General features: G+C 39.6%; 1 protein-coding gene across 1 annotated transcript in view; it reads left to right on the forward strand.

Annotated features, from left to right (window-relative positions):
* LOC135945649 (uncharacterized) overlaps window positions 1-24,841 on the forward strand; it is a 56,779-nt gene that overhangs the window by 1,385 nt on the left and 30,553 nt on the right. The window contains exons 2-3 of the mRNA XM_065493468.1: window positions 3,099-3,222; window positions 9,530-10,350. Coding sequence (XP_065349540.1) covers window positions 3,099-3,222; window positions 9,530-10,350 — 945 coding nt within the window. The remainder of the gene's footprint in view (window positions 1-3,098; window positions 3,223-9,529; window positions 10,351-24,841) is intronic.

Here is a 24,841-nt window from a genome sequence, read left to right on the forward strand (position 1 = left end):
TTTAATATTCACGCATTTTGACGCTGCGCAGTAAATTTGTGAGCATCTTAAGCATGCGCAGTATGTTCAGATCGCTTCTTAATCTCAAAGGGAGACTTAAACTCATCACTGCGCATGCGTGACCCAAATTAAAACCTTCTGCGCAGTCGTAATTCCCCCGGATTGCGATCTGTGTTGGTTTCCCGCCTGTCAGAAGTGAATATGGCGTCAAAATAATGGCGGTAAATCCAGCGGCCAATCAGAAGCGTCGAAAAAGAGGCGTGGCGACCTAATAATTTCATTCCCGCGTATTTTGTTACATTTCCATTAGCCTGACGTGTCATCTAACAGTCGATTCATCAATTAACGGGCTAATCAGCTGTTTGTAAAGAAAAAACAACAAAAACATTCATTGTGCTGAAGGCATTTTCAATTTTCATGATGAATTTTCCGGCCCTCGGTGTTATCTACAAGAAATATCTCGTTTTAAATTCATGCACCTACCCTAATACATAATATTTTGGCACTCCTGCGAGAAAAATGGGTATAACACAGCCGAAAGGCCAGAGGGCTACGAGCTCATTTCGGATTTACAACAAATTGCTTGCCTTTTTCATTTTTAATGGCGTGCTTCTCTTGCCGTTGCCCAAGGCGCCAACTTTCTCGATAAATCATGGCCGCCTCTGCGAACCTACCTTCTACCTTGGTGGCCGCGTGAATTCTCAATAAAATTGGGCAGAAAGTTCAGCTCTATGTATATCCATAGAGAGAGAGACGGAAGCGCGTAGTTGAGTTTGCCAACAGCTGGAAAGTTTCGACGCGGCGTCAAGATAATACACATACACATACACGCACTCGCCCCGTTGCCGCCGCTACCGCTGCACGTCGGCAAGGGTGCGGTTTGAGGGGAGGGCGGGTTAATTCGTGGGTGAGAGAGAGCGAGAGAGAGAGAGAGAGTGCTCTCGCTGGCTGGTTGCTCCTGCTCGCTCAGCACACAACGCGAATTATTGAAATAAACTTCAACGGTGCGTGGAAAGCTGCTTCCCAGTCAGCCCTCAGCAGCCCTAGGGGGACGCGCGCGCGATCTTTTTCTCCGAAATGGCTGGCTGCTTTCGCTTTTGCCCGGAATTGTCTGGAATTTAAAGTAGATGGGTTTAAAGTGCTGATTTCAGGCATGAATTCAATTGCACACAACGCCGGGGAAGTCGCCCGAAAGAGATAAAAGGCCGTTTGTGGGAATTGGGAATTTCAATTATGATTTTGTACACTGATTTCTTTTTAAATCTGCGTGGGCTGGTGTTTCCAAGCGGAAAATTGTACAGTTTTTGCAAATTCATCAACAGAACATATTTTTAGATAGGTAATTTTATTAAATTTCTTAAAAAGGTTAATTGAAAGAATTCTCCGGAACAAATGGTTTTTCACTCTATAGCTGAATTAACTGCATTTTTATTGGCAGAAAACTTGATAAAACCCTTATCAATAACCAAGAAATTGCTATTTTTTATGTTTTTGAACAACATTTTATTTTTAAAGGTTTTAAGGGGTAATTGAGATCTCAGTGCCTCATCTCTCATTGATTCAATTTCAAAATTAAGGTCCTACGGTCAAAGGTCTGTTAAATTTCGTTTCCAATTAAAAGTGTAGATTTGGGAGATGCAATTTTTTTGTTTTCCAGAAATTCCTCTTGAAAAACCAACAATTTTTCTTATTTTAAGACTTTTTAGTGTTATTATCAACTCAAATCTCGGGAATTTCTCACCATTACACTCTTCTTGACCTATATTTATCAGCTGAACGTTGTAGGGGGTGTTATTCCAGTTTTATGTTGAAAATCGTTGGTGTATGAAGCACAAAAAAATCTTAAAATGACATATTTTAGAAAATTCGGAAGGCTAAATCTCCTTTCAAATCTTTTTACGCCAAAAAAATACAGCAGCCTGAAATTGACGAGAATGCAACGCAAAGTATTCATTCCGGGAGAAATGTTTGTATTTTAGGATCAATACCATACAACACCTGAGTTATTCATTGTTCGGAGGCTATTTATCTTATAAATTTGAAGAAAAGCACGTCAAATACATTTAGAAGTTGCGATTAGATACGCTAGAGTTCGAGTATGCACCTTTTCTGACAATGAGAATATTAAAACATTTCCACCTGAGATGTCAATGAATTGACTCTCTGAGTGAGGTTACTGAACTTTTGACCATAGAAAGTACGTGCTTGGATATTTCTTCACGTATTTTTAGGGTTTTTAATGTTAGGAGTTGATATACGGATGGCGCTACAGGTGGCTAATCCTGATTACCGTTGCTTATTGTTAGAAAAATCAGGGCGAGTTCGTTCAAAGGGTCCTTGGTATTAATTAGGAACTGGGAAAATTAAAAAATGCTAATTTATCGCTGATTTTTAAATTATAATTTCAATTTAAACTTGCTAAAAAATCAACGGGGTCCAGATTCGTGCGACGCGCAGATATGGCGTCCGGAGGAGTATGCTCACGTGAAAATGCGCGAAAAGAAGCAAGTTTTGGTCAATATTGTGACATATAATTTGCATTACTTGTGGACTAATTGTGTCTTTTGGATCGTAAAAACAAACTCTTGACACTCATACGGCAATCCAAAGAGAGCTTTTTGTTTTCCACATTCAGACGCCATCTTGGATCTGCGCAGTGCGAAACAATTTTATCGCAAATCTGGACCCCGCTGGGGAAAAGCCTTATAAATATAATTCCTGCGATGCGAAAATTGAAAAAGAGCATCATATTGTCGGAAATTATTGCTTCAGACAACCCAGATTGACCCCATTTTCGATCATTCTGATTGGTTTTCGAACAATACGCGCTGTAAGGTGATATTCTGAGCCACAATAAAATTTATCCATTCAATTAAAGTGCTTTATCAATTTTATTGTAAATCCTGTTTCACTGGTCCTATAGTGCAACGCTCTCTCAATTCTACTATCTATTTCTTCTCTCTTTCTCCTCTTTTCTGTTGTGAGTAATAAAAGGTGCGCTGTCTTTCGAGGGTATTCCTCTACCTGAGAAACGGGACAGCGTGGAAAAATAGTGATTATTCGGCTTGACAAAAGCGTTCTTTCTGTTGTCGTTTCAGGCGTTGCAGGCCGCGTCCCGGCAACATTAGTGGCGGCGTGGAGGCTGCGGCCGCGGCGGCGGAACTGGGCCGCGTCATGCGGGTGGAGCAGACACGAGTGATGAGCCCCGACTCCTGCTGGCAGGTCAGTCAAACCCTCGCATCTATCACGGATTAACTAGGGGCCCGGAATTTCAGACAATCGAATTTAATTTTTTTGCTTGGGCTTCTGATTTTAATTAATAAGCATCAACGAACCTCAAATTATTTACCTTAAACCGTTTAAATCGCACCATAAAGCCTAAAAGTTGCTCAAAATCGTCCACTTGTCAAGCGAAATATTTTATTTCTCAAAAATCCAGTGTTTTGAACCGGAAATTAACCGTGTAACGGTCTAAAAAGTCGCTCAGTGTCACTTTCCTCCAAAAAATTGCTTACCATTCTGCTTCAACCTATTGTTTGGTGTCTTCTTGCAGCTAAAGAGTGGTTCTATCGATTATCCCTTGAAGGAATAACATTAAAAGTGGATTTAAACCGATTTAATTGTGAATAAACACACGAAAATTGGAGAAAAACAGCAAGAATTCTTTGTTTGAAGAATCCTCGACGCTGATTGGCTGACGCAACACGCTCATCAACAGCTTCCGCAGTTGCTTAGCAACAGTTTGCATGTTATGTAAATTGCGCGGGAGCTGATTACAGACGTGTTGCTCATTCATTGTCAGCCAATCAGCGTCGAGGATTCTTCGAGCAAAGAATTCTTGCTGTTTTTTCCTCAATTTGCGTGTTTTCATTCGTAATTTAACCAACATTCAAAGTGATTCCGCGAAGATAAAGCGATAGACCAACTATTTGCCTGCTAAAAGAGACCGAATAATCTGTTTAAAGTCGAAATTCTTCAAGAAAACCTCCTGAATTTGACATAAAACCCCGGTTTTTTTTAGAAGAAAAATATATAATTTAATTATTTCGGTCAAATTGACCTTAAAGAAGGCAAATCCATCTATAAAAGTGTCTAACAATCCCAACCCTTACAACTATTTCGCAATCGGGTCGGGGCACGTGCACGGAGAATTAATTGGCGCGATCCGAGCGGCGTCAGGCATGCAAAGGGTTGCTTGCGGTCGCCGCCATGGCCGCCGAGGGTCAACGCTCGGGGGCGGCTCTCGCTAATTCCGGCCTGTGTCTCTTTTATCTTTCTGCCAGGCCGGATATAACGCAAAAGCAGGCCTCTCGCTCCATATAGGAAATCGGCAAACAGCTGCCAATGCTGGGGACAATGCTATTTGTTCTCTCCCGGAGATAAAATATTTATCTCGCAGCGTTGATACAAATAGGCTTATTGCACAAAAACTAAAACCGAAAAGTCGTGAATGATGATTAAGGCATGATTTGATTCACAGAAGAAAATTGGAACAGTATTTAATTTTAAATGTTTGTCGTAAGTTCGGTTGGATTTCCAAATTATTGTTTTTTTTCTAGAGATAAAAATTTGTTTACGTTCTGTTATCGGAAATGTAGCAATTACGTTAATGGAGTTTTCAAATTTATTCGTTTTTTGGATGATGTACAAACAGTTTTCAATGGAAATAAATTTTGTAAGGGCGTTAATTTATTTTTTTAACCAAATAAGCCTTTGAAACTTTCCAATTCTTTTTTACCAGCCTGAAATTAGCATAATCGGCCACACAATCCAAATCCTCTCCGCTTGAAACGAAACTAAGTTCAACCCCTATAAAACAACAAAACGACTTCTAATTTACCCGAGGGCGGGGCAGGCGAGTTTACTCACATCAAACATATATTCAAACGGCGGATAATCCGCAAGAAAAGTTTCTCAACTGTTGCAACCGAGCAAAAGGCTGTAATATACCTATGCTATATTAGCAAGTATAAAATAAATTTCGCTATAAATAGTGCAATAAAATAGGTAATTAAATCGAAGGAAAACCAATAATAAATGAACTCAATACTTGTGCAATGATAAATTCTCCTTGGGTGGCCAGGGATATAAAGACACCAGCTTTGACAGCTAAAAGAAATGCATTTATCTTGAAATATAAAAAGACCAGGAGAAGCGGTCCCTCTCTGTATGATGTCCAGATATGTTTTTCTAAGGAAACTATTGTTGTGTATACGAACAGAATAAGCAAATTCGACATGCACTGTGTGTGCTTATAGAATAATAACAAAATGTAGATTTATGACAAGGGCGAGAGTGCTCGACCTTTTTGACAAGATATTGTTTCTGTAAACAGTGCTATTCATTATTATATGAACCAATGAGATTTCACGACCCAACAATTGGTTATTTTCCACCAACCAAGTTGAAGGAGGTTTGTTGCGAAGGCTGCATCCGAGCGGACGAGGCGAGATCTTGGAGATCAGTCTTTCGAGACCCCCGAGACTAAGAAGACATCATCTGTCTTCTCAGTCTGTCCAAGTGCAGTGAAAGTGCTAACTGTGGCCAAAGACTCAGCAATCAGGCCCTATCAGCACCTGCGGTGAGAGTGAGTTCTGCGATACAGAATTTAAGTGTCCGAGCCAAGCCAAATGGGCAGCAACTACTTTTCCTGTCCCACACAGGAAAGGTACATTCAAGTGAAGCAGACAATCATTGTTTTCAACAATAAGCAACCACAAGAAAACTGCACTAAGAACAAGAGGTCACCAGCAGCACAGGTGATCAGCAATACTATTCAGGTCCATAAATGACCAGGTCAACAAGCCGTGAGTACGAAAGCAAGTGAAGTAACGAACTGAAAGACACACAAGTGAAAAGACTTGACAAGAATCAAGATTTGAGTGAATATTTGAATTGATATCATTTGTAAAATCATATGCACAAGTATTGAGGTTTTCTTAATTAATTTTAATACACGTTAACTGAAACTTACAAGTCAGTTTTTTATTATGCATGCAAGATTATGCTAAATCTGCTTTAATTAATGCTTCAATTATTAATCGGTATTTGTCTCGATTAGTCAAGAACACCAGAGGGTACCTTTAATTTTTACAGGTATTTAATTAATCGCCATATTAATCACCTTGCTAAAAGAGACATTACAAGCCTTTGAAACTTTCCAATTCTTTTTTACCAGCCTGAAATTAGCATAATAGGCCACAAAATCCTAATCCTCTCCGCTTGAAACGAAACTAAGTCGTTTTTACACAAAGTCCAACCCCTATAAAACAACAAAACGACTTCTAATTTACCCGAGGGCGGAGCAGGCGAGTTTACTCTTACTCACATCAAACAGATGTTCAAACGGCGGATAATCCGCAAGAAAAGTTTCTCGACTGTTGCAACCGAGCAAAAGGCAACCAACCCTGGTGCAGAATTTCCCCGCGTGTGCTCTGCCGCAGTGCATCCTGTGGCACTAATCAGATTTGCGGCACACACACACACACTCACGGCGAATAAGCTGCTTATCTGAATCGTAATTTGGGATTCGTCCTGCATTAGCGTTTAATTATCATAAAATGCGATTACGCCACCGCCGCATATGATTAGCTAGTTTTATTTTTGCGGTGAATCATATTATGCGCCAGCAGGTCTCCCTGCGCTCAATTGCAAATTTAATTTATTCCTAGGTTTTTTTAATTTTTAAATTATAAACTGTATTTTATTCACCGGGGGCCGGATTTACGTGACGCGCAGACATGGCGTCTGGTGGAGTACGGGAAAGTCAACACAATGAATATTTAAGTTGTTATTTCTTTAGTAACAGCTGATTAGCCTGGAAATTGGCGAATCGATCGTTAGATGTCACATCAGGCTATAGGAAATGTAACAAAACACGCGGGAATGAAATTATCAGGTCGGCACGCCTCTTTTTCGACGCTTCTGATTGGCTGACTAGATTGGCCTCCATTATTTCGACGCCATATGGAATTCTGACAGGCGAGAAAACCAACACAGATCGCAACCCAGGCCCTGATGGGAATTATGACTGCGCAGAAGGTTTTAATTTGGGTCACGCATGCGCAGTAGTGAGTTTCAACCTCCCTGTGAGATTTAAAAGCAATCTGAACATACTGCGCATGCTTAAGATGCGCACAAGTTTACTGCGCAGCGTCTAGATGGGCGAATATTCGAATAATTATAAATCTCTGACCATATTGACTTCTGGCGGGAACAAACAACAAACACAGATCGCATCCCGGCTCCCGATGGAATTATTCAGTACGCCCATTTTTAATTTTGCAATTTTGAAAAATGAAGAATACGCAAAAATAAAATACGTTTTGACGAATAATGTAAGGATTAAAATGTAGAATATATATAATGTTTTCGCGCTTTTTAATAAATTTCTTATATTTTTACAATTATTTGTTTTTATTTTAAATTCTATAAATAAAAACATTTAAAGTAAATTCATAAATTGTCAGCTTGAATGAATAGCAAGTAAACAAGAAAACAAAATTTTCTTCGGTGATATATTTATGGGTTCTCTGCTTACGTGAAATAAATATTAGAGTTCGCTAAATAAATTTTATTTTGGCCTGAAATTCCAATTTAATCAATATAACCGTTGATAACATGCAGAAAAACACCCCCGAATAATAACCAGTGCAGCCATTTCCAGTATTTTCTCTATTATTCACTTGAATTCGCACCATAATTTATTTCCAGAGCGAAAACAGGTGTTGTGCAATTGGTGGAAAATCAATATAATGAGTCGCGAGCGCCGTGTGAATTTGTGAGGTTTTAATGGCGCGACTGGTGCGCCTAAACACGCTCCACCCCGCCTAGCTTTTTTTTGTTTTGCCCTGATTTATTACAAGCCCAGCAACAGTAGTAAAACATAGCCGCGTGAGTTTCAAATAATGGATTCGCTAGTGTCGCATCACTAAATAATGATTATTCGCTTTTGTATCACGTTACACGCGCGCTGTTTGTTCGTGTGTCCAAATCGTGCGCATTAATAAAATAAATAAACTTTATGTCTCACGCAGAAAAGCGGGAAATTTATTTGTGGTTTACAAATTCAAATTGCACAACCTGGTTGAAGTATTTATTTGATTTAGCACTGTACGTAAATTACTTTAAAATTAGAGACAAAAAATTTGTAATTGATTTCCCAAAAATTATTTTTGTTTGGATTTGGTAGTTGGTAATTGCTTCAATTGAACAAGCACCTTAATTGAAAACTCTGTTTAGTTTCCAAATCGTGCATGTGATTACAAAATAAAATTAATGCTTTCAGAGCCACGAATTTAATTGAATTGAGATAAATAGAACACTATTTGCTCAACCTCGAGTAGTGTAAAGCCTATAAAACCAAAGTATATTTATTTATTTTCTCCCAATCAAAATGATCACCATTCATGCCATTTTTTTTTTACAAAAATTCGAATGAATTGGCCATTTTAAAGCCGAATGAAACAATTTTATCTCTAATAATTCCAACACATGGTTGGAAAGAACCAATTGTGTTGGTTTTACCAGAATTCAGTGTTTCCTCATTTTAAAAACAAAATTTAACAACAACAAATAAGGTCATGAAATCAACCACAAACAATGTTTCTTTTTAATTTAAATAGAAATGGAAAATTTACTTATCAAGCCAGAACTCCTAATTTTTTTCTAAAAATTATTAAACTGTTATTTGGTGTCAAATAGACGGTTTTAGACGTAATTTTCGTAATTTTAACCCAATTCACCAGTTGCATAAACCCTAAGTGTTCGAAGCCGCCAACAGATGGCGCCACCGTAGACTTTCGCTTTTAAGGCACTTCCGCTGCGATTTCAGACTCAATCTAGCTACTGTGCATTCTTCAATCAATTTGCTATTTTTTGACGTGCTGAAAACCAAAATCGGTTCAGCCAATCGCCGTAGAATCGTGAAAATCTATTTTTTGAAATAACAAAATCTTTTCAAACGTTTCTACGGCGAATGGCTAAACCGATTTTGGTTTTCAGCACGTCAAAAAGAGCAAATTAATTAAAAAAAATCAAAATAGCTAGATTGAGTCTGAAATCGCAGCGGAAATGCCTTAAAACTGCTTAAAACAAAATTTTTAATAAAGTCTGTGGTTGCGGCTTTGATAACTAAGGGTTTATGCAACTGGTCAATTCGGGAAAATTGTTGAAGGGGTGGTTAGGGGAGGGTTGAGGGTACGTCTGAATTGGAACCCACCCAACCCACTGAAAACGGGGACGAAGAAACCATCATTTTTATTTAACTTTTTGCATGGAAAAATTGCTTAAAAATTAAAACTGGCTGAAATTTTTACAAGCGTCGCAAATTTGAGTATTTTCCACAGGTTTTGATTAGATTTAGATGGTTTTAAAAAGCTTAAAATTGGATTGATTACGATTGGAAGCTCAAAATAAAAAAAATGTTGATCGTCTAAATTTCACAATCAACTTAGATCCACTATTTTTCCCATTTGTATTAATTTTTTTGAAATTGACAGCCTTATTAAATGTGCATTTTATTTTGCAGGAGCAGCCTCGCAAGGTTCCCCGTTCTTCGTCGCGCAGCCTGGGCGAGGCGCTGTCGACGCTGCTGTACCAGCCGTACGAGTGCCGCGACGACTCTTCCTCCTCCTCGGACGAAGAGGCAATAATATTAATGTCGGAGGTCGGAAAGCGTCCGGCAGATGGCGGGTCGGTCGAGGAGCCGCCTGCGAGCTCAGGTCGCGGCGGCGGCGTCCAGGGGGAGGAGGAGAAGTCGGAGGCAGTGTCAGTGTCGAGCGAAGCTTCGGCAGGCGCGGATGCAGCTGTGTCGCCCGTGGCGCCGCGCATGGTGAGTGTGAGTGTCGAGGCGGGCCCCCCGGCCGCCTCCAGCGCGGCCCCCGCCGCCGCCGTCGCCGCCCCCGACGAGCTGGAGACGGAGGACGAAGAGCGAAGACTGTGTTCGGTGCCACACGTGTCGAGTGTGCAGATTGTGGCGTGCGAGCGCACCTTCACCTCGTCCGAGGCGCAGACGGACCTCGACTCGCGCGAGCAGCGGCGCCGCCAGCGCCGCGAGCGCCGCCAGCAGCGCCTCCTCAGCAGGGCCAACCCCCCGCCCGCCCCCGCGCCACCCCCCGATGCCGGGCCCCCGATGGACAGACTGCTCCCCGACCTGCTGGTCAACTCGTACCTCCAGCAGCCGCCCCCGTACTCCACCCTGCCCATCAGGACCATCGCGGGACCGCCCCCGCCGCCTCCGCAGGGCCTCCTCCTCCCGGCGGCAGCCCTCGGATCCCCGCCCCCGCCGCCCCTCGTCCACCAGCCCCTCGCCATGCGGCTCTCCTTCCCCATCACGCCCTCCTCGAGAAGGTAGGATTTTTACTTTTTTTTCTCGAAATTTAATTTTAAAAATCGATAATGTTAAGAAAATAAAAAAAAATTAGGGCTGCCTAAAGTCAAATTCAAACAATTACCTTGAATCTACGACGTTATTCTAGTTGCATAATTTTTTTTCAACAATTTTCAATTCAGGAAAAAAATAAAATGAGTTAAAAAAACACGGGAAAAATTAAAAATATTGAATTTAAAGTTGGCCACACTAAAACATTATTTTTATTTTAATAATATAATATTTAAAAAGTATATTTTTCTTTTTTAAATTAAATTTGCAAATAATTTGGTGAGAAATTGTTACCAAAAATATATTTAAATAGTCTGAAATTTATAGACAAAATTTTATTCACAGCGTGAGTTGATTCTACCTTAAGGTAATGTTCGTTTATTTAATTTAAAAAAGAGACACTTATGATGCAATCATTTCGAAATCATATCTAGAACGAAATCGCTGTTTTACAGTAAAATTACATCACGAAATGCAATTAAAATTCCAACGTTATCCAAACAGTAAGAAAATAGCAATTTTTAATTTAATTTAGACAAAATAAAAATGAAAAATTCATTTTCACCAAGAAAAATGATTATTTTGAACTTATTCAGTGGCTTCAAACTCTAAATAAATTAAAAATGACTTCCAATTCGAGGTTCCCGTGTTTTTAGTATATAAATTCTTAGTTAACGTCATTTTCAAATAAAAAAATCAGGGCTGGGTAAACCTAAAAACATTAAATTTTCGTTTAAATTACGATTTCATTTCAGTTTTAATTTTTATTATTGCTTCAAACCAATTTCACTTCAAGTTAGGACAAAAATAAAATGCGATTTATACGTGAAAATTACATTTATGGGGTTTAAAGTTGGGTTTGTTAAAATATTATTTTATTTTTTACATTAATATTAAAATAATTCTTTTTTTTCTTTTTTTAAATTAAATTTGCAAATAATTTGGTAAGAAATTGTTATAAAACATATTTTTAAATAGTCCGGAATTGAATATAAATTGTATTTTTAACGTGAGTTGATTTTGTTCATCTAATGAGTTTAATTTAAAATGAAATAAAGCATTTCAAAAATCATTTTTACGCGAAACGCAATTTAAATTCCAACTTTATTCAAACAGTAAGAAAAAAAGCAATTTTTTAATTTAATGTTGAAAAAATAAAAATGAAAATTTCATTTTCTCCAAGAAAAATGTTTATTTTGAGCTTAATCATTGGCTTCAAACTCTAGATAAACTTAATATGATCTCGGAATCGAGGTTCTGAAGGGGGAAAACATAAAAATCCACACCAAGAACGCTAATTTCGGCTTAAAATTCAAAATAAAGTCCCGAAAACCACCCCTGGAGACCTCCTGAGTGGTGTTTTACCAATTCCAAGCACCAATAAGTCATAAATAATTAATTACAATCGATGTACGTGCTCGAAATCGGGTTTAAATTCCAAAATATTAATTGGCACCCCTGTGAAAATCTCATTTTTTAAGCTCCCGCTGGGAATATCTCAAAAACCGTAAAAATAATAACAAGCAAAGTTTATCTCTTGATGTAGTGTTAAATTTAGAACATTTTTCATCAGCTCTGCATCAAAATTTTACTGACCTTGCCCTTTGGCCCATGACCTTGACTCTAATTGCCGATTTGTTGCCCTCTCGAATTTAGGCGCAATTTTTGAGTTTAATTAAAATGAAATAATTTAATTTGATCGCCTATCTACGTTTAAAAATGGAAAAATCCAATGAAAAATATTTGAACCATCTTCAGAAATTTATTTTCCCGTAAACACCATTTTTCAACACTGTAATTTAGTAATTTGAAACAGAGAAATCTAATTAGAGTCGCAGTTTCTAATCTGTGTACACGCGGAGAGCAGTAGCGCAACAATTACACTATCAGCGTGTACGCCGGCTGGCTGGCTGACAAAGTAATGAATTCTCTCTCATTCTCGCAAGTGTCGGGCGGAAAGGCTCGAAAGACGAGAGCAAAGCAAAGAGCAGCCGCGTTGACCCATTTCACCCACACTACTTTCCATGAAAAGAGGCTTATTTAGCGGCGCAACAGCGACGCTCTGCCCTGCTATATGGCTGGCTGCTGAAAAATCATCTCTCGGTCGGTCGTGCGAGCGAGCGAGCGAGCAAACGCCGAGAGGGACCCTCCTGCCTTCCAAACCAGTCCGCCCCAGATCAAGGAGCAACCTTTTTGCAGGTCATACAAATGAGAAAAGCATCCATTATTCATGCGGACGCGCTGCTCTCCACGCAATTCACAAACACTTATTGCTTATTATCTCGAATTATTTGCTGGAAATCTCGCCACTTTCTCTAAATACGAAACACGACAATTTGCAACTGGTTTGTTTGTTTGTTTGTTTTTGTAAGTCGGCTTTTTAAATTAATATTAAGTTAAAAATTTATTTTTTACCTTTATATTTAGGAGAATTAAAATTTAGCAATCAATTTTTGATGAAATTGTAATTAAAGTAAAGGAAATTTTTAAATTCAGAAGGTGAAATATAATTTTAAATTGGTTCTTCCCAAATTTTGTATTTAAGATTCCGATTTAAATTAATTAATACTGGTTAAAAATTAAAATCACGGCCATTAGATGATCTAACTAATTCACCAGTTGCATAAACCCTAAGTGTTCGAAGCCGCCAACAGATGGCGCCACCGTAGACTTTCGATTTTAAGGCACTTCCGCTACGATTTCAGACTCAATCTAGCTACTGTGCATTCTTCAATTAATTTGCTATTTTTTGACGTGCTGAAAACCAAAATCGGTTCAGCCAATCGCCGTAGAATCGTGAAAAACTATTTTTTTAAATAAAAAAATATTTTCCAACGTTTCTACGGCGAATGGCTGAACCGATTTTGGTTTTCAGCACGTCAAAAAAAAGCAAATTAATTAAAAAAAAGAAAATAGCTAGATGGAGTCTGAAATCGCAGCGGAAATGCCTTAAAACCGCTTAAAACAAAATTTTTAAGAAAGTCTGTGGTTGCGCCATCTGTTGGCGGCTTCAATAACTAAGGGCTTATGCAACTGGTCAATTGATATTTATTTTCAATTAAAAAAGCACCAAAAACATACGTACGGTGCCATCTTCCTTTTCGCTAACCTCAAACACAAACAAATTCACGCAAATATTATGACGACTATGTTTTTCCGCTGCGACTGTGGGAAGGTCAGTCGTTTGTCGACATTGGGGGAAGGCCGCGGTGCTCAGCAGGAGCGCAGACCACACAATGTGTCCCTTTAAAATGCAAAATCATTATATGCTGGTAGCCGCATTGCACGCGAGATACGCGCGGGGCGGGGGCTCGTTAAGTTGCACCCCCTAATTTATGCTGGAAAGAAAGGCTTTTAAACCTCCACGCGAGCAAATGCATTCGCGCATGCATAATCGAGTTGACTTAATATGTGAGTTGCGAGCGAGCGAGCGAGCTCGCACGGCACGGCCGGCAGTAGCAAATTGCTTGAGAAACCAACTATATACCGCGTGCCGCCGCCGCGCTTTTTGATTTCGCTCATGTCGAAAGATGCAGTTCAACCAGATTAAATAAAAAGCAGCCGAGAAACATAAATCATCTGGTTGTGCTACTGCAAAACGAGTTCTCTCTCTCACTTATTCTCACCGAGACGAAAATAGCAAAAGAGCCTTTTGTTATGCGCCGGATAGACATGGAAATTGTAGCTCCTTTTCAAGGTTGTTACGTACACAACTGGGATTATTATTAGAATATTTTGTAAGGTCTGAGAATCGACTAGAACCCAAAAGCGGCCATTATTTTTTATTAAATCAATAAGAGGAGGGTGAAATGTTAATGTTATTACTGCCCTTCACGACTCTTTTAGCCGAATTAATGAGAAGTTTGATAGTAAAAAGTCAGTTGGTTCTTTAAAAATAAACATAGGATGAAAATTTAAATCTGTAGCTGCTATTTTTTAAATTACAGCTTTTTTCTCACGCCAGGTTTATTTTCCTCGCGACGGGAACTAAACAACGGTGCATACATAATGACCTTGTGACGGAAAAAAAATTAATTGACAGTAGGGAGACGGCGAACAACATTTGAAAATCACGGAAACTTTCCTTTTGCCGCCATTTAAAGAGGATTGATACTGAAATTCTTGGAAAATGATTGTTGCCAATGCATGAACTACTGATTATTCAGTTGAAACCAAAATTGGCTTTGTTTTTTGCATCCAACAATTCAAATAATATTCAATAATTGACCCGCCTAGCTTTTCCCGCCAAAAGAATTTGATGTTAAATGCCTCTTGTTAGACGCTTGCCATTCTGCTACCGATGTTTGGGGCCTAATTTTGAAGCTAAAGAGTTGATTCCTCGATTTACAATCGCAGAAATTCATCAAAAGTCGATTAAAACCGATTTAAAAGACGGAAATCAGAAAATTCTTTGCTGGAAGAATCCTCGACGCTGATTGGCTGCACGCAACACGCTTGGCAACAGCTTACATGTGTTATGAAATGCGCGGGAGATGCTGACATGCGCGTTGTCAGCCAATCAGCGTCGAGGATTCTTCAAAGAATGAATTCTTGATAATTTCAGTCTTTTCTTTCGCAATTAAATCGGTTTAATGCAATTTTTCATTGTTTCTGTGGTTATAAATCAATGAACAAACTCTTTAGCTGCAATTAGACAGCAAACAATGCATGAATTCATGCCGTTGGATTCTTTTAAAGCCAAAATTACCCAAGTAGTAGCGTAAAGTTTTGAGAAAAGTGGCTGCAAATGGTGAGGACTGTCTCCTTACATGAAATCCCATTTTATTTCAAAACAAAGAGTTTCCCTGAAACGTTTCATTCACTAATGTACAGATCTCGACGATGAGGAATCGAAATCTGCCAAGAAAATATGGTCAAACGCTGCAAATTTTGGAGAAAATTTGAAAAAACTTGAATTTTTAATCTGGCAAGGCTCATTTTTAATTTATAAAAAATGATATTGCGTCCAAAAATAGCATTTTCTACAAATCAATCTATTAAAAATACAAAGTGGCATCAACATTTTTATGTTCTAGGGATTTTTAACTTAAAAATATACCAAATTTTACCGGATTCAAGAAAATCCTTTCTGTCTGTAAGAAAACTCCTTGAAAAAAATGACCAATCTAGATTTTAATAGCCCGTTTATTTAATCTTTTTGTGTCTACGAACGTAACGGCGGATGAGTTTCTTTTTATTGGTGGCAATAAACTAATTCGGCGCGGCTGTGACAAGCAGAGCAATGATGCAGATTCGCTTTTCACGCTCGATTGAGCCACTTTTGGTCGATTATTCACTCTATGGCTGGTTGGAAACGGTACCGCGCGCCACGCCACGACCCACGAGCCCCACGACCGGAGGACGCACGGGTTGAAAAGCGAGCGGGCGCCGCAGATGTCGTTCGCTCGCTCGCTCTTCCGGGACGACGGCGGCGTGCGTGGGCGTCGCTGGCTGGGCCCTCATTAAACATGCACACAAAGCCAGCCGAGGAGAGAAGAGAAGAGAGATGCGAATCGAGGTCTGTGTTCTCGCGTGCATTTTTTAGGACACCTTCCTCGGCCGCCGCCGCCGCCACCGCCACGACGCTCTCTTTCTCGTCGACGAGCGAGCGCGCGCGCGCGCGTATCACGCTCGGCATTTTCACCTTCTTTGACGCAAAGTAAGCCAACAAGTCTTCGCCTATTCCTCCATTATCGTGTTTACGATCTTGCTTCATCCGCCAGCGCGTGGCCTACATTCAAATGCAGCAGAGAATTAACCAACGAGCAGCATCCTCTTCTCTCTCTCTCTCTCTCTCTCTCTCTCTCTCTCTCTCTCTCGAGAGCCTGTCGCACCGCCGACTGCTGAATTTTTATTGCGAATAAATTTGCAGCCTGTCGATTTTAAACGGGATTTTAATAAAATAATTGGATTTAATATTTTTTTGTTTTTAGCATTAAAGGTTACTTAAAAAAAATATCCTTCAACGTAAAATGAGGGTAGAAAAAAATAATTACTGCGCGTAACGGGGAAGTTGAAGGTTATGAGGTTATAATAAATACCAATACCAACAAACGTGTTTCATTTTCAATATTTTTCTATTTAATAATTAAATTTTTACAAAATTTTGATTAATTTTCAGTCTTAATTTCCTGCTTTCGGTCGCCACATCTCGCCATTGGGGAAAACAATTCGACAAACCCCACGGTAAATCAACGCGAAATTAATTTAGGAACATTTCGAGACCAAATACGAGCCAATCCAATCAAAATCCTAGGACTAGTAGGAGTTTGAAGCTAGAAAAACGTGATTTTTGCACTTCTTCCATAAGGATAGCAAGGGAAATAAAAAATTGGTTATTTCTACCGAATAGGGGTCCAAAATGGGTTCATTGCTCGCGCAGGTCTATCATTGGTCTGGAAACCGATTTTCAGATTTTTCGCGCCCATAGAAAAATTAAAATTAATTTATTTCGTTTCTCGTCCGTCGGGGCTGCAATTCGTTTTATTTTTGTTTAAATTCGGCCATTTGTCCGATCATCGACCACGACCCCTCATCAGACAGGTCTCAAAAAGGGCTTTTATCTGCGGTACTCAAACGACCTTTTTCAGGGTACCCCGCGACCTGAGATCCACTTTTAATGCTTTTTCAGTATTTTCGAGCACATTTTGTGAAACTCGGTGACGATATTTTTATCCTTACCTGTTACCGGCCTTCCTCAGGTCACACGACCTGAGATTGGCCCCTAAAAAACCCTAGATAGCCCTTTACAATTAAAAAAACCACATGGTTTGATGACAAAAGTCTGACAGTCGTAGAAAAGGTTTGCATAAACAAACCTTGACAGTTTCGTGCTATATATATTTTGCCATGCACTCGAATAGGCTAATTGTTATGCAACGGCTGCAGAAATATTTTATTTCGTTGCGCCAGCTCGCGCGTTGTTTGTTTAGCAGACCAATAAGGCGGCAATGAATTCGCAAATGCATACCTGCGCAGCGCGCCCCGGCGTGCAGCCAGAGACTTGAGGTCGAAAGCTGAGCTGCCTTTTGCGCAAAACTCATCTGAGGCAATAATTATTGCGAAGGAAAGGAAATCGGCGAAGGAAGCGTACGTGTGTGTGTGTGTGTGTATACACGCATCATCGGCTTTTGCCTCGCTCTGGCGTCGTGAAAATTATGAATATCCGTTTTCAATATCCTTCCGACAATATTTGTCTAGTGCAAAGAGAGAGTCACGAGCAAAAAGCAATCGCTGCTGATGAGAAATTTTACTTTTTTAGCGTTGTTCTCATGCAGTTGATCATGTCCTGGATATAAAACAATTTTTAACAAATAAATTTATTGAAAATTTAAATGTCTTAATTAATGGACGAAAAATCTGCCTTTCAAAATTTTGCAGCTAAAAATAGATTTTAGTCTTTGTTATTTTTCCATTTTCCTTTTTTAAAGAATGATCATCGACCTACCGTCGTCTTTTGCAATTTATTACGTCGTGAATTGCGGTCCACAGAGTCGTGTTTCATCCCAAAATGGCAAATCTAGAGCGCTTTTGAGCCCAGGCTCTCCTCTCAGTGATATATAGCTCTTGGGAAAACAGTTTCGCTGGAAACAATGGTTGTCTAGCTCGTTCTCTGTTTCTCTTTCCAGAAGTAATGTGCCTGTGTGTTTGTTTGGTCTATTAGAGCTGAACTCTTTCAACAGCAAAAAAAAAAAGAATAATTGGTTCCGTTGCTCGGGCTTTTGTGCATTACAATAAAACAAACAAATCAATACAAATCCCTGGCATTCCTTTTTTTTATTGTTTGCGGTTCGATAATCATAAATTTATTCATTTTAATTAACCTTGAGTACGTTGCTTCACGCATAAGTGCATTTTAATCATCGCTTTGTTGCAGCATTCGTTTAAATTAATTAATGTGTTGCAATAATACGAAGCAGTGATTCATTGCTTTATTATTTTTTTTTCTCAAAAATCCTTCATACCAAACTTGGGCAAAATTGGCACTGTTCGCAACTGCGCGCTAGAAAAATGCTTACGGTAAAATTCATAAATTCCCATGAGATCGTATCGGATAATTTGCATGTTCATAGCGTTGTTTCCTAGGTGGTGAATGATTATACGCGAAATAAAATATAAAAAACACTAATTATAGAAGAATTTAGACATAAGGGAAATTTGGCGCGAAATTCAAACGATTCTTTTGATCATTTTTATTGTTTTACAGACGTTAAAATAGAAAATAAATATCTATAATGATGAAATGAGAAATTTACGTTCCTAATTAGCATCTTAAATTATCTGCGTAGGTTCCCGCCGAATAGAAGTCAATATGGCGTCGAAATTTATAGTTGTTTAAAAATATTCACCCATTTTGAAGCTGCGCAGTAAACTTGTGCGCATCTCAAGCATGCGCAGTAAGTTCAGATCGCTTCTTAATCTCACAGGGAGGCTGAAACTTATCACTGCGCATGCGTGACCCATATTGAAACCTTCTGCGCAGTCCAAATTCCCACCAAGGGTCCGGATTGCGATTTTTGTTGGTTCCCGCCTGTCAGAATTCAATATGGCGTCAAAATAATGGAGGTCAATCCAGTCGGCCAATCAGAAGCGTCGAAAAAGAGGCGTGCCGACCTAATAATTTCATTCCCGCGTATTTTGTTACATTTCCATCCGCCTGACGTGTCATTATCTAACGGTCGATTTGCCAATTACAGGGTTAATCAGCTGTTCGTTAGCTATTTTCATGATACATTTTCCAAGCCACTTTCATTTTGCATCCATAGAGAAATTAAGAAATCATTTCTCCACCCAGTTGGATGGCCGTAATTATTGCAAGTACTCAAACAAAGAAATTCGGACGCAATTTTACAGGCTAACTCTCATCAATTATAAAATCAACAGTGCTGTCACGCTACTGGCCGCTCGTCGTGAAGCAACAACTTCTTGAAACAGAACAAGACTTTTTCTCAGCACAGCAATAGGCGCATTGTCTCTTAGGCTGCTCGGCGCAGAATAAGGTCAATTAGTATTTTCTCCAAAACGCCGCAAACGCAAAAGCGGATGCAATTCTGCAGTTTTCCTTCTCGTCTTTACTAGGTCTCACGGTTTCATTCTAATTGGCTTAATCTCCAGCGTAATTACGCGCGCGCGCGCGTACAAATACAAAATACAAACACACACACGCACGTCGACATGACAGAAATGTTGCTGCTGTACTGTTCCCTCGTCGCGCGCATTTGCATAAATTTCAATCTTCGCAACAAACAGAGCAGCCCTTTTGCCTTTCTTATCGCGCCGACAGCCAGCCAGGCCGCGCCGTGCTGCGAAATTGAAACGAATTATTCCGTGCCGCCAGCCAGTAATGGAGAGTTGTTGAAAATAATAATCACTCTCATTTCGCTGACAAACAAACAAACAAAGGGGGCGAAAGAATGAAAACTTGGCACAATGAGCACACAACAAGCACGTGCCGACGCGCACGTGAAGTTGGCACATGCGAATTGCAGTCATTAGCCAGTTTTAAACAGAGACAGGTACTCTGTAATTAATGGTTCTTTTCAGTTGAGTGGATTGGAAATCTGTTTTTTAACACTCTATAAAATATGGCCTCTTGTTGTGACAGTTGGCGCCACTGTCGTAAAATCAGTATGACGCAAAATTCTTGCAGTTTATCCTGTTTATTGAAAAGAAATTTAATTTAAAATCAATATAAACAATGTTTTTCATTCATTGTTTGCTTCAATAACAGGGTTACTTGTTCATTTAGTAGAGTTTCTCTATGTAAATTCGGTAAATTCTTTCATTGTGGTGTTAGGAAGGGAGAACAAGGGATTGATGAAACTCCATGTTGCGGAGGGATTTGGTACTTATATAAATGTAAACAAACTTCACGCTGATTTAGATAGATTAAAGCTCTGTCAATGTTAAGATTGTTTACACTCAGTCCAAGCTCAAGCCTATTTTAAAAACAGTTTATTCCATTCTTTTTGTAAACATCTCTTTACAAATCAAAATTCGTGGCAAACAGCTGATATTTCGAATACAAGAGAAGCGACGCCAACGCCTTTAAGTTTTGTGTGACGTCACAAAACAGCTGTTTTTTTAGGGAAACCACTGCTGTTAAAAACAAAACACTGTGAATGAGAAATTCTCACGGTTTGACCCGGTTTGTGATTCTCTGGTAAGGTCTTTTGCTTCGGAAAGTGCTTTATTATAATTCTTTTGGGGCCATAAATCACGATTCTGAAATGTTTGAATGAAGAAGAGAAGTTTTTAATGGAAATTGGAGCCTCAGAGCAACTCTTAGAACATAAATTCTAAACAGGATTAATCTTTTGATTATCTCTGACGAGACAAATTAAATTTCGTCTGCTTTTGCGAGACGCAAAAGGCTCCCAATTTCCTCGAAGCGAGCGTTACGAGTTACGTCACTTTGCCACTCACTCGGCTAATCGCTCCAATTAGATCCACACTCGAAAAAGCAATCGCGAGAGGCGCAGTATTGTAAATTAATTGCGTCTGTTTGAATGTCATAACGCGGCGCAGCTGCATCATCGTCGCAGTCTCATAATACGTGCAAAAACAGAAAAGCAAAGCCAATTTCATCACATTTCCCAGGTGTCCTTAGCAGCTCTAAATGGCAAAATAAGCCATCGCGTGTGTGAGAACTGCAGGCAAACACTGAGTCCGTCTAATGCAATCGTTGCCTCGCAGCTGCGCCAAATGGACACTGTTTGTAGCAAACTCGCGGCATATTGCAATTGCAGTCGCACCAAACTGCACTCCAGGGCCAGGGTAAAATAAAAACTGCAGCAGCTGCCCGGGCAGGGCACACATGTTATGTGCAGACAAAAATTATTGTTACAAGCTGCGGAGAGCAGAGGAGAGAGCCGTATGCACGGATGTATAAAAGTTATAATGCGTCGCGCGGTGTAATTTGGCATGCACGTGACGTATTTTTTAATTCCCCCCTTCCGGGCTATTGTGGCCGCCCCAACTACCCCCTTTTCGCACTTTAAACAGCGTGAAATTAGCTGCGCATCTCCGTGAAATTGTTATTGCGGGAAATTCATTCATTTTCAGGCTAGGAAAAAGGTTTTTTTAACAAATTGGTAGCCGGAAGGGCTCTCTAGCTGATCTGCTGACGAATTACTGTTTCACTTGAATTGATTCTATGCAATAAATCTAATGAAGCATCTAAGTGAGATTATAATCATGGAAGAATAGCCACTGTTTTCCTTGTTTTCTACCTGATAGAGATCACATCCGTGTGTTTCGTGAATTTAATGATGATTTTTAACTGAAAATTGTACTTGAATGAACAAGAAAGCCAAAAACTCTTCAGAAATTTAATTTAGAAAATTGTTAATTCAGAGTTTGACCACCGAGGGCCATGTCACGATCTGTGTGGAAGCTGCGCAGTAAAATTGTGCGCATCTTAAGCATGCGTGGTATGTTCAGATCGCTTCTTAATCTCACAGGGAGGCTGAAACTGATCACTGCGCATGCGTGACCCAAATTAAAACCTTCTGCGCAGTCGTAATTCCCACCGGGGGGCAGGATTGTGATCTGTGTTGGTTTCCCGCCGGTCAGAAGTCAATATGGCGTCGAAATAATGGAGGCCAATCAGGAGACAGTCCAGTGGCCAATCAGAAGCGTCAAAAAAGAGGCGAGTGCCGACCTAATAATTTCATTCCCGCCTATTTTGTTACATTTCAATTAGCCTGATGTGCCATCTAACGGTCGATTCGCTAATTACCGGGCTAATCAGCTGTTAATAAATAAATACTAACAAAAATATCAGTCAGCTTGAAAAATTCGCCCGTTTTGAAGCTGCCCAGTAAACTTGTGCGCATCTTAAGCATGCGCAATATTTTCAGATCACTTTTTCATCTCACTGAGAGGCTAAAACTGATCACTGCGCATGCGTGACCCAAATAAAACCTTCTGCGCACTCGTAGTTCCCTTTATAAAACGTTTCTTCTTGCCCAATTTTGCACCAATGTCAAAGGAAAACCTTTAGAATATCGAAAATCTTTGCGTCAGTTACGCTTTTTACGATTTTTTGTGGTTGTAAGCTTCTATTTATATTTTACATCTTTTTAAAAAGTAGGAAGAAAATTCTAAAATTCTCCTGTTGTTACGAAAAACGGATTGTTTGGTCCAAAATAAACAGGATTAATATTCCTCTTGAAATTCAAATTAGACTCTATACGGTCTGACTTCCTTCATATATTTGTTTTTGTTTATTTTAAGCTGCTACTCAGAACAATATTCCAAGGCTCTGCGCGCGGTTGTGTTTCTGTCTGTTGATGGTGTATTATCTCCAAAAAACACTTTCCCGGCGCAAAACACGGATAAAGCGCGGGCGTAAAGAGCCGCAGAACTGCTGAAATCCGTGGAGAGTTTGTAGCAGGGAGACTTTGTGTTCAAATGGACTATTCATGCATTCACGTGCAACACTTGCTGGGGTATATATAGAAAGGAACTGCGTGTATTATTCGAAAGCGGCATTGAAGCAAGATCCGCATTAGCCGCACGTATAATCGATTGCCTGCTTTTTCTGTTTCTGTTCTCGTGATGCGAGCGAGCGAGCTCAGGTTCAAATTTTCATTCGCTTGCTCCCCCAAGGATTGAGCATCAAATCGATCTTTTGTGTGTGCATGCGTGTGTGTGTGTATTATTTTGAAACGTGAGCCGGCGATAAAAGCGAGCGAAATTTTCGGACGCCACTACTCGAATATTAATTAAGCCCGGCGTGATTTACATCGGATGCATTGTGTAATTAATCGCGCCGCGTCTTGAAAGAAATTAATTCCACGCGCGTCCGTCGCGTATATCCGTTTTGCGTTTTGTTATCGGACAACAACAAAAGATCAGGTAAATGGAATCGGAGGCGCATGCGCACACGCCCTGGTCAAGGTTCCATTATATTTTATTCTTCCATTCCATTCCGGAGCTTTTCGTGAAATAATAATGCCGGCGGCGCTGCTGTTTTGGCCGCTGAAGCACCTCTATACATTTATTTTTTCTCCGCCAAGGCCGCCGCACAAATGAATGATCGCGTTTCTTTATTTCCTCGCGCTGCAGCTGCATGAAGAGAGACTTAATTGAAACGAGCTAACTAAAAGCGCCCCATTTGCTGGACAAGAAAGTGCGTAACGAGCCAACGAGTAATTAATCTTCATTTCGCACATCTCACGTTATTGTTCCTAGAAACCCGAAAGTTTCCTCGTTAGGAGACTACAAAAGTATTTCGAAGATTGTTCATATAACAAAAGACAGCAGGAAAACGTCTTTAAAGAGGAAGGATAATGATAAATCTAGAAAAAATTTAGGAAATTGGGAGAAAATTGGAAAAATCTGTATTTGGATGTTTTTTACGTAAGATTCTTGGCCTTTAAAGTGCCTTAAAATCCAATTTTTCAAATTTTACCGGTTGCGGTTACGCCCCCTTTTTTGAGCAAAGTAAATTTATTGCTTCCGGGAGGAGAAAAATTAGGAAAATTTAATTTTGAGAAGATAAATAAGAGTTCTTTTGAGTCTTGAAAGTTATTTTTTCAAAAATTGCAGATTTTCGAAAGGGGTGTGTGTTTGACATGATTAAAATTCAGCAGTTGATAGTAGCGTCAAAAACTGCCTAAATTCAGAAAGCTGATTAAATTTCCAGTTTTTTTCCTACTGAGCAAAGTTTTCCGTCTGAAAATTTCCTTGAAATGTTTTGGGAAAAATCTAAATTCCCAAAACTAAGTTAATTTATTCGATATTCACTATTTATTTATGTCTTCTAGAGAATGTTTTCGTAGCATTGACATATTGAGTGTCACCTTTGAACTTCAAGTCAAAAAATCGAAACATCCTTCGCATTCACATAACCGCTCAATTTTTTTCTCTTTCAACCTGTTGGCCGATACCATAAATAGTGCCGGGTGAAGGCTGCTGATCGATAATTTTGTTTCTCCGCCTGCCAAAGTCAATTGCTGCTTCTTCCAAGGCCCCGAATAAAAAGCAACGCCTTTCGCAAAGAATGTTATACATAAATATGAAGGAATTTTTATTATTTTAATTGAATTAATTAGAACCTGGTTGCGTGATGGTGTAGAAATATATTTTTTAAACAAATAATTGCAAAATTACAGTAGATATTTTAGAGACAATTTAATTATTTATTATAAAGAAAGTCATGTAAATATCATTTTATAATTTTCTAAGAAAAAAAACACACTAAGCGAAAATGTGAACGATGGTGCTCGATAAAACGCTGTCTCGCAGTCTCGCTCCGCTCTTTTTGCCGTTCTATGAACCCACGCTGCGGCGTTTGCGTTTTTCTGCCGCAAATTGCGCCTCCTCGTTCGACCGCAGCAGAGAGTTTTCTCCCGAAAAAAGTGACTCGGCCGGCCAAACCATAATGGCCGCTGCTGCTGCTGTGTGTGTTTTCGTTTTCAATTGTGTGCCTGTTGGTCGGTCGATTCCGCGAAA

This window comes from Cloeon dipterum, chromosome X (assembly GCF_949628265.1).
Source record: "Cloeon dipterum chromosome X, ieCloDipt1.1, whole genome shotgun sequence".
Lineage (NCBI taxonomy): Eukaryota > Metazoa > Arthropoda > Insecta > Ephemeroptera > Baetidae > Cloeon > Cloeon dipterum.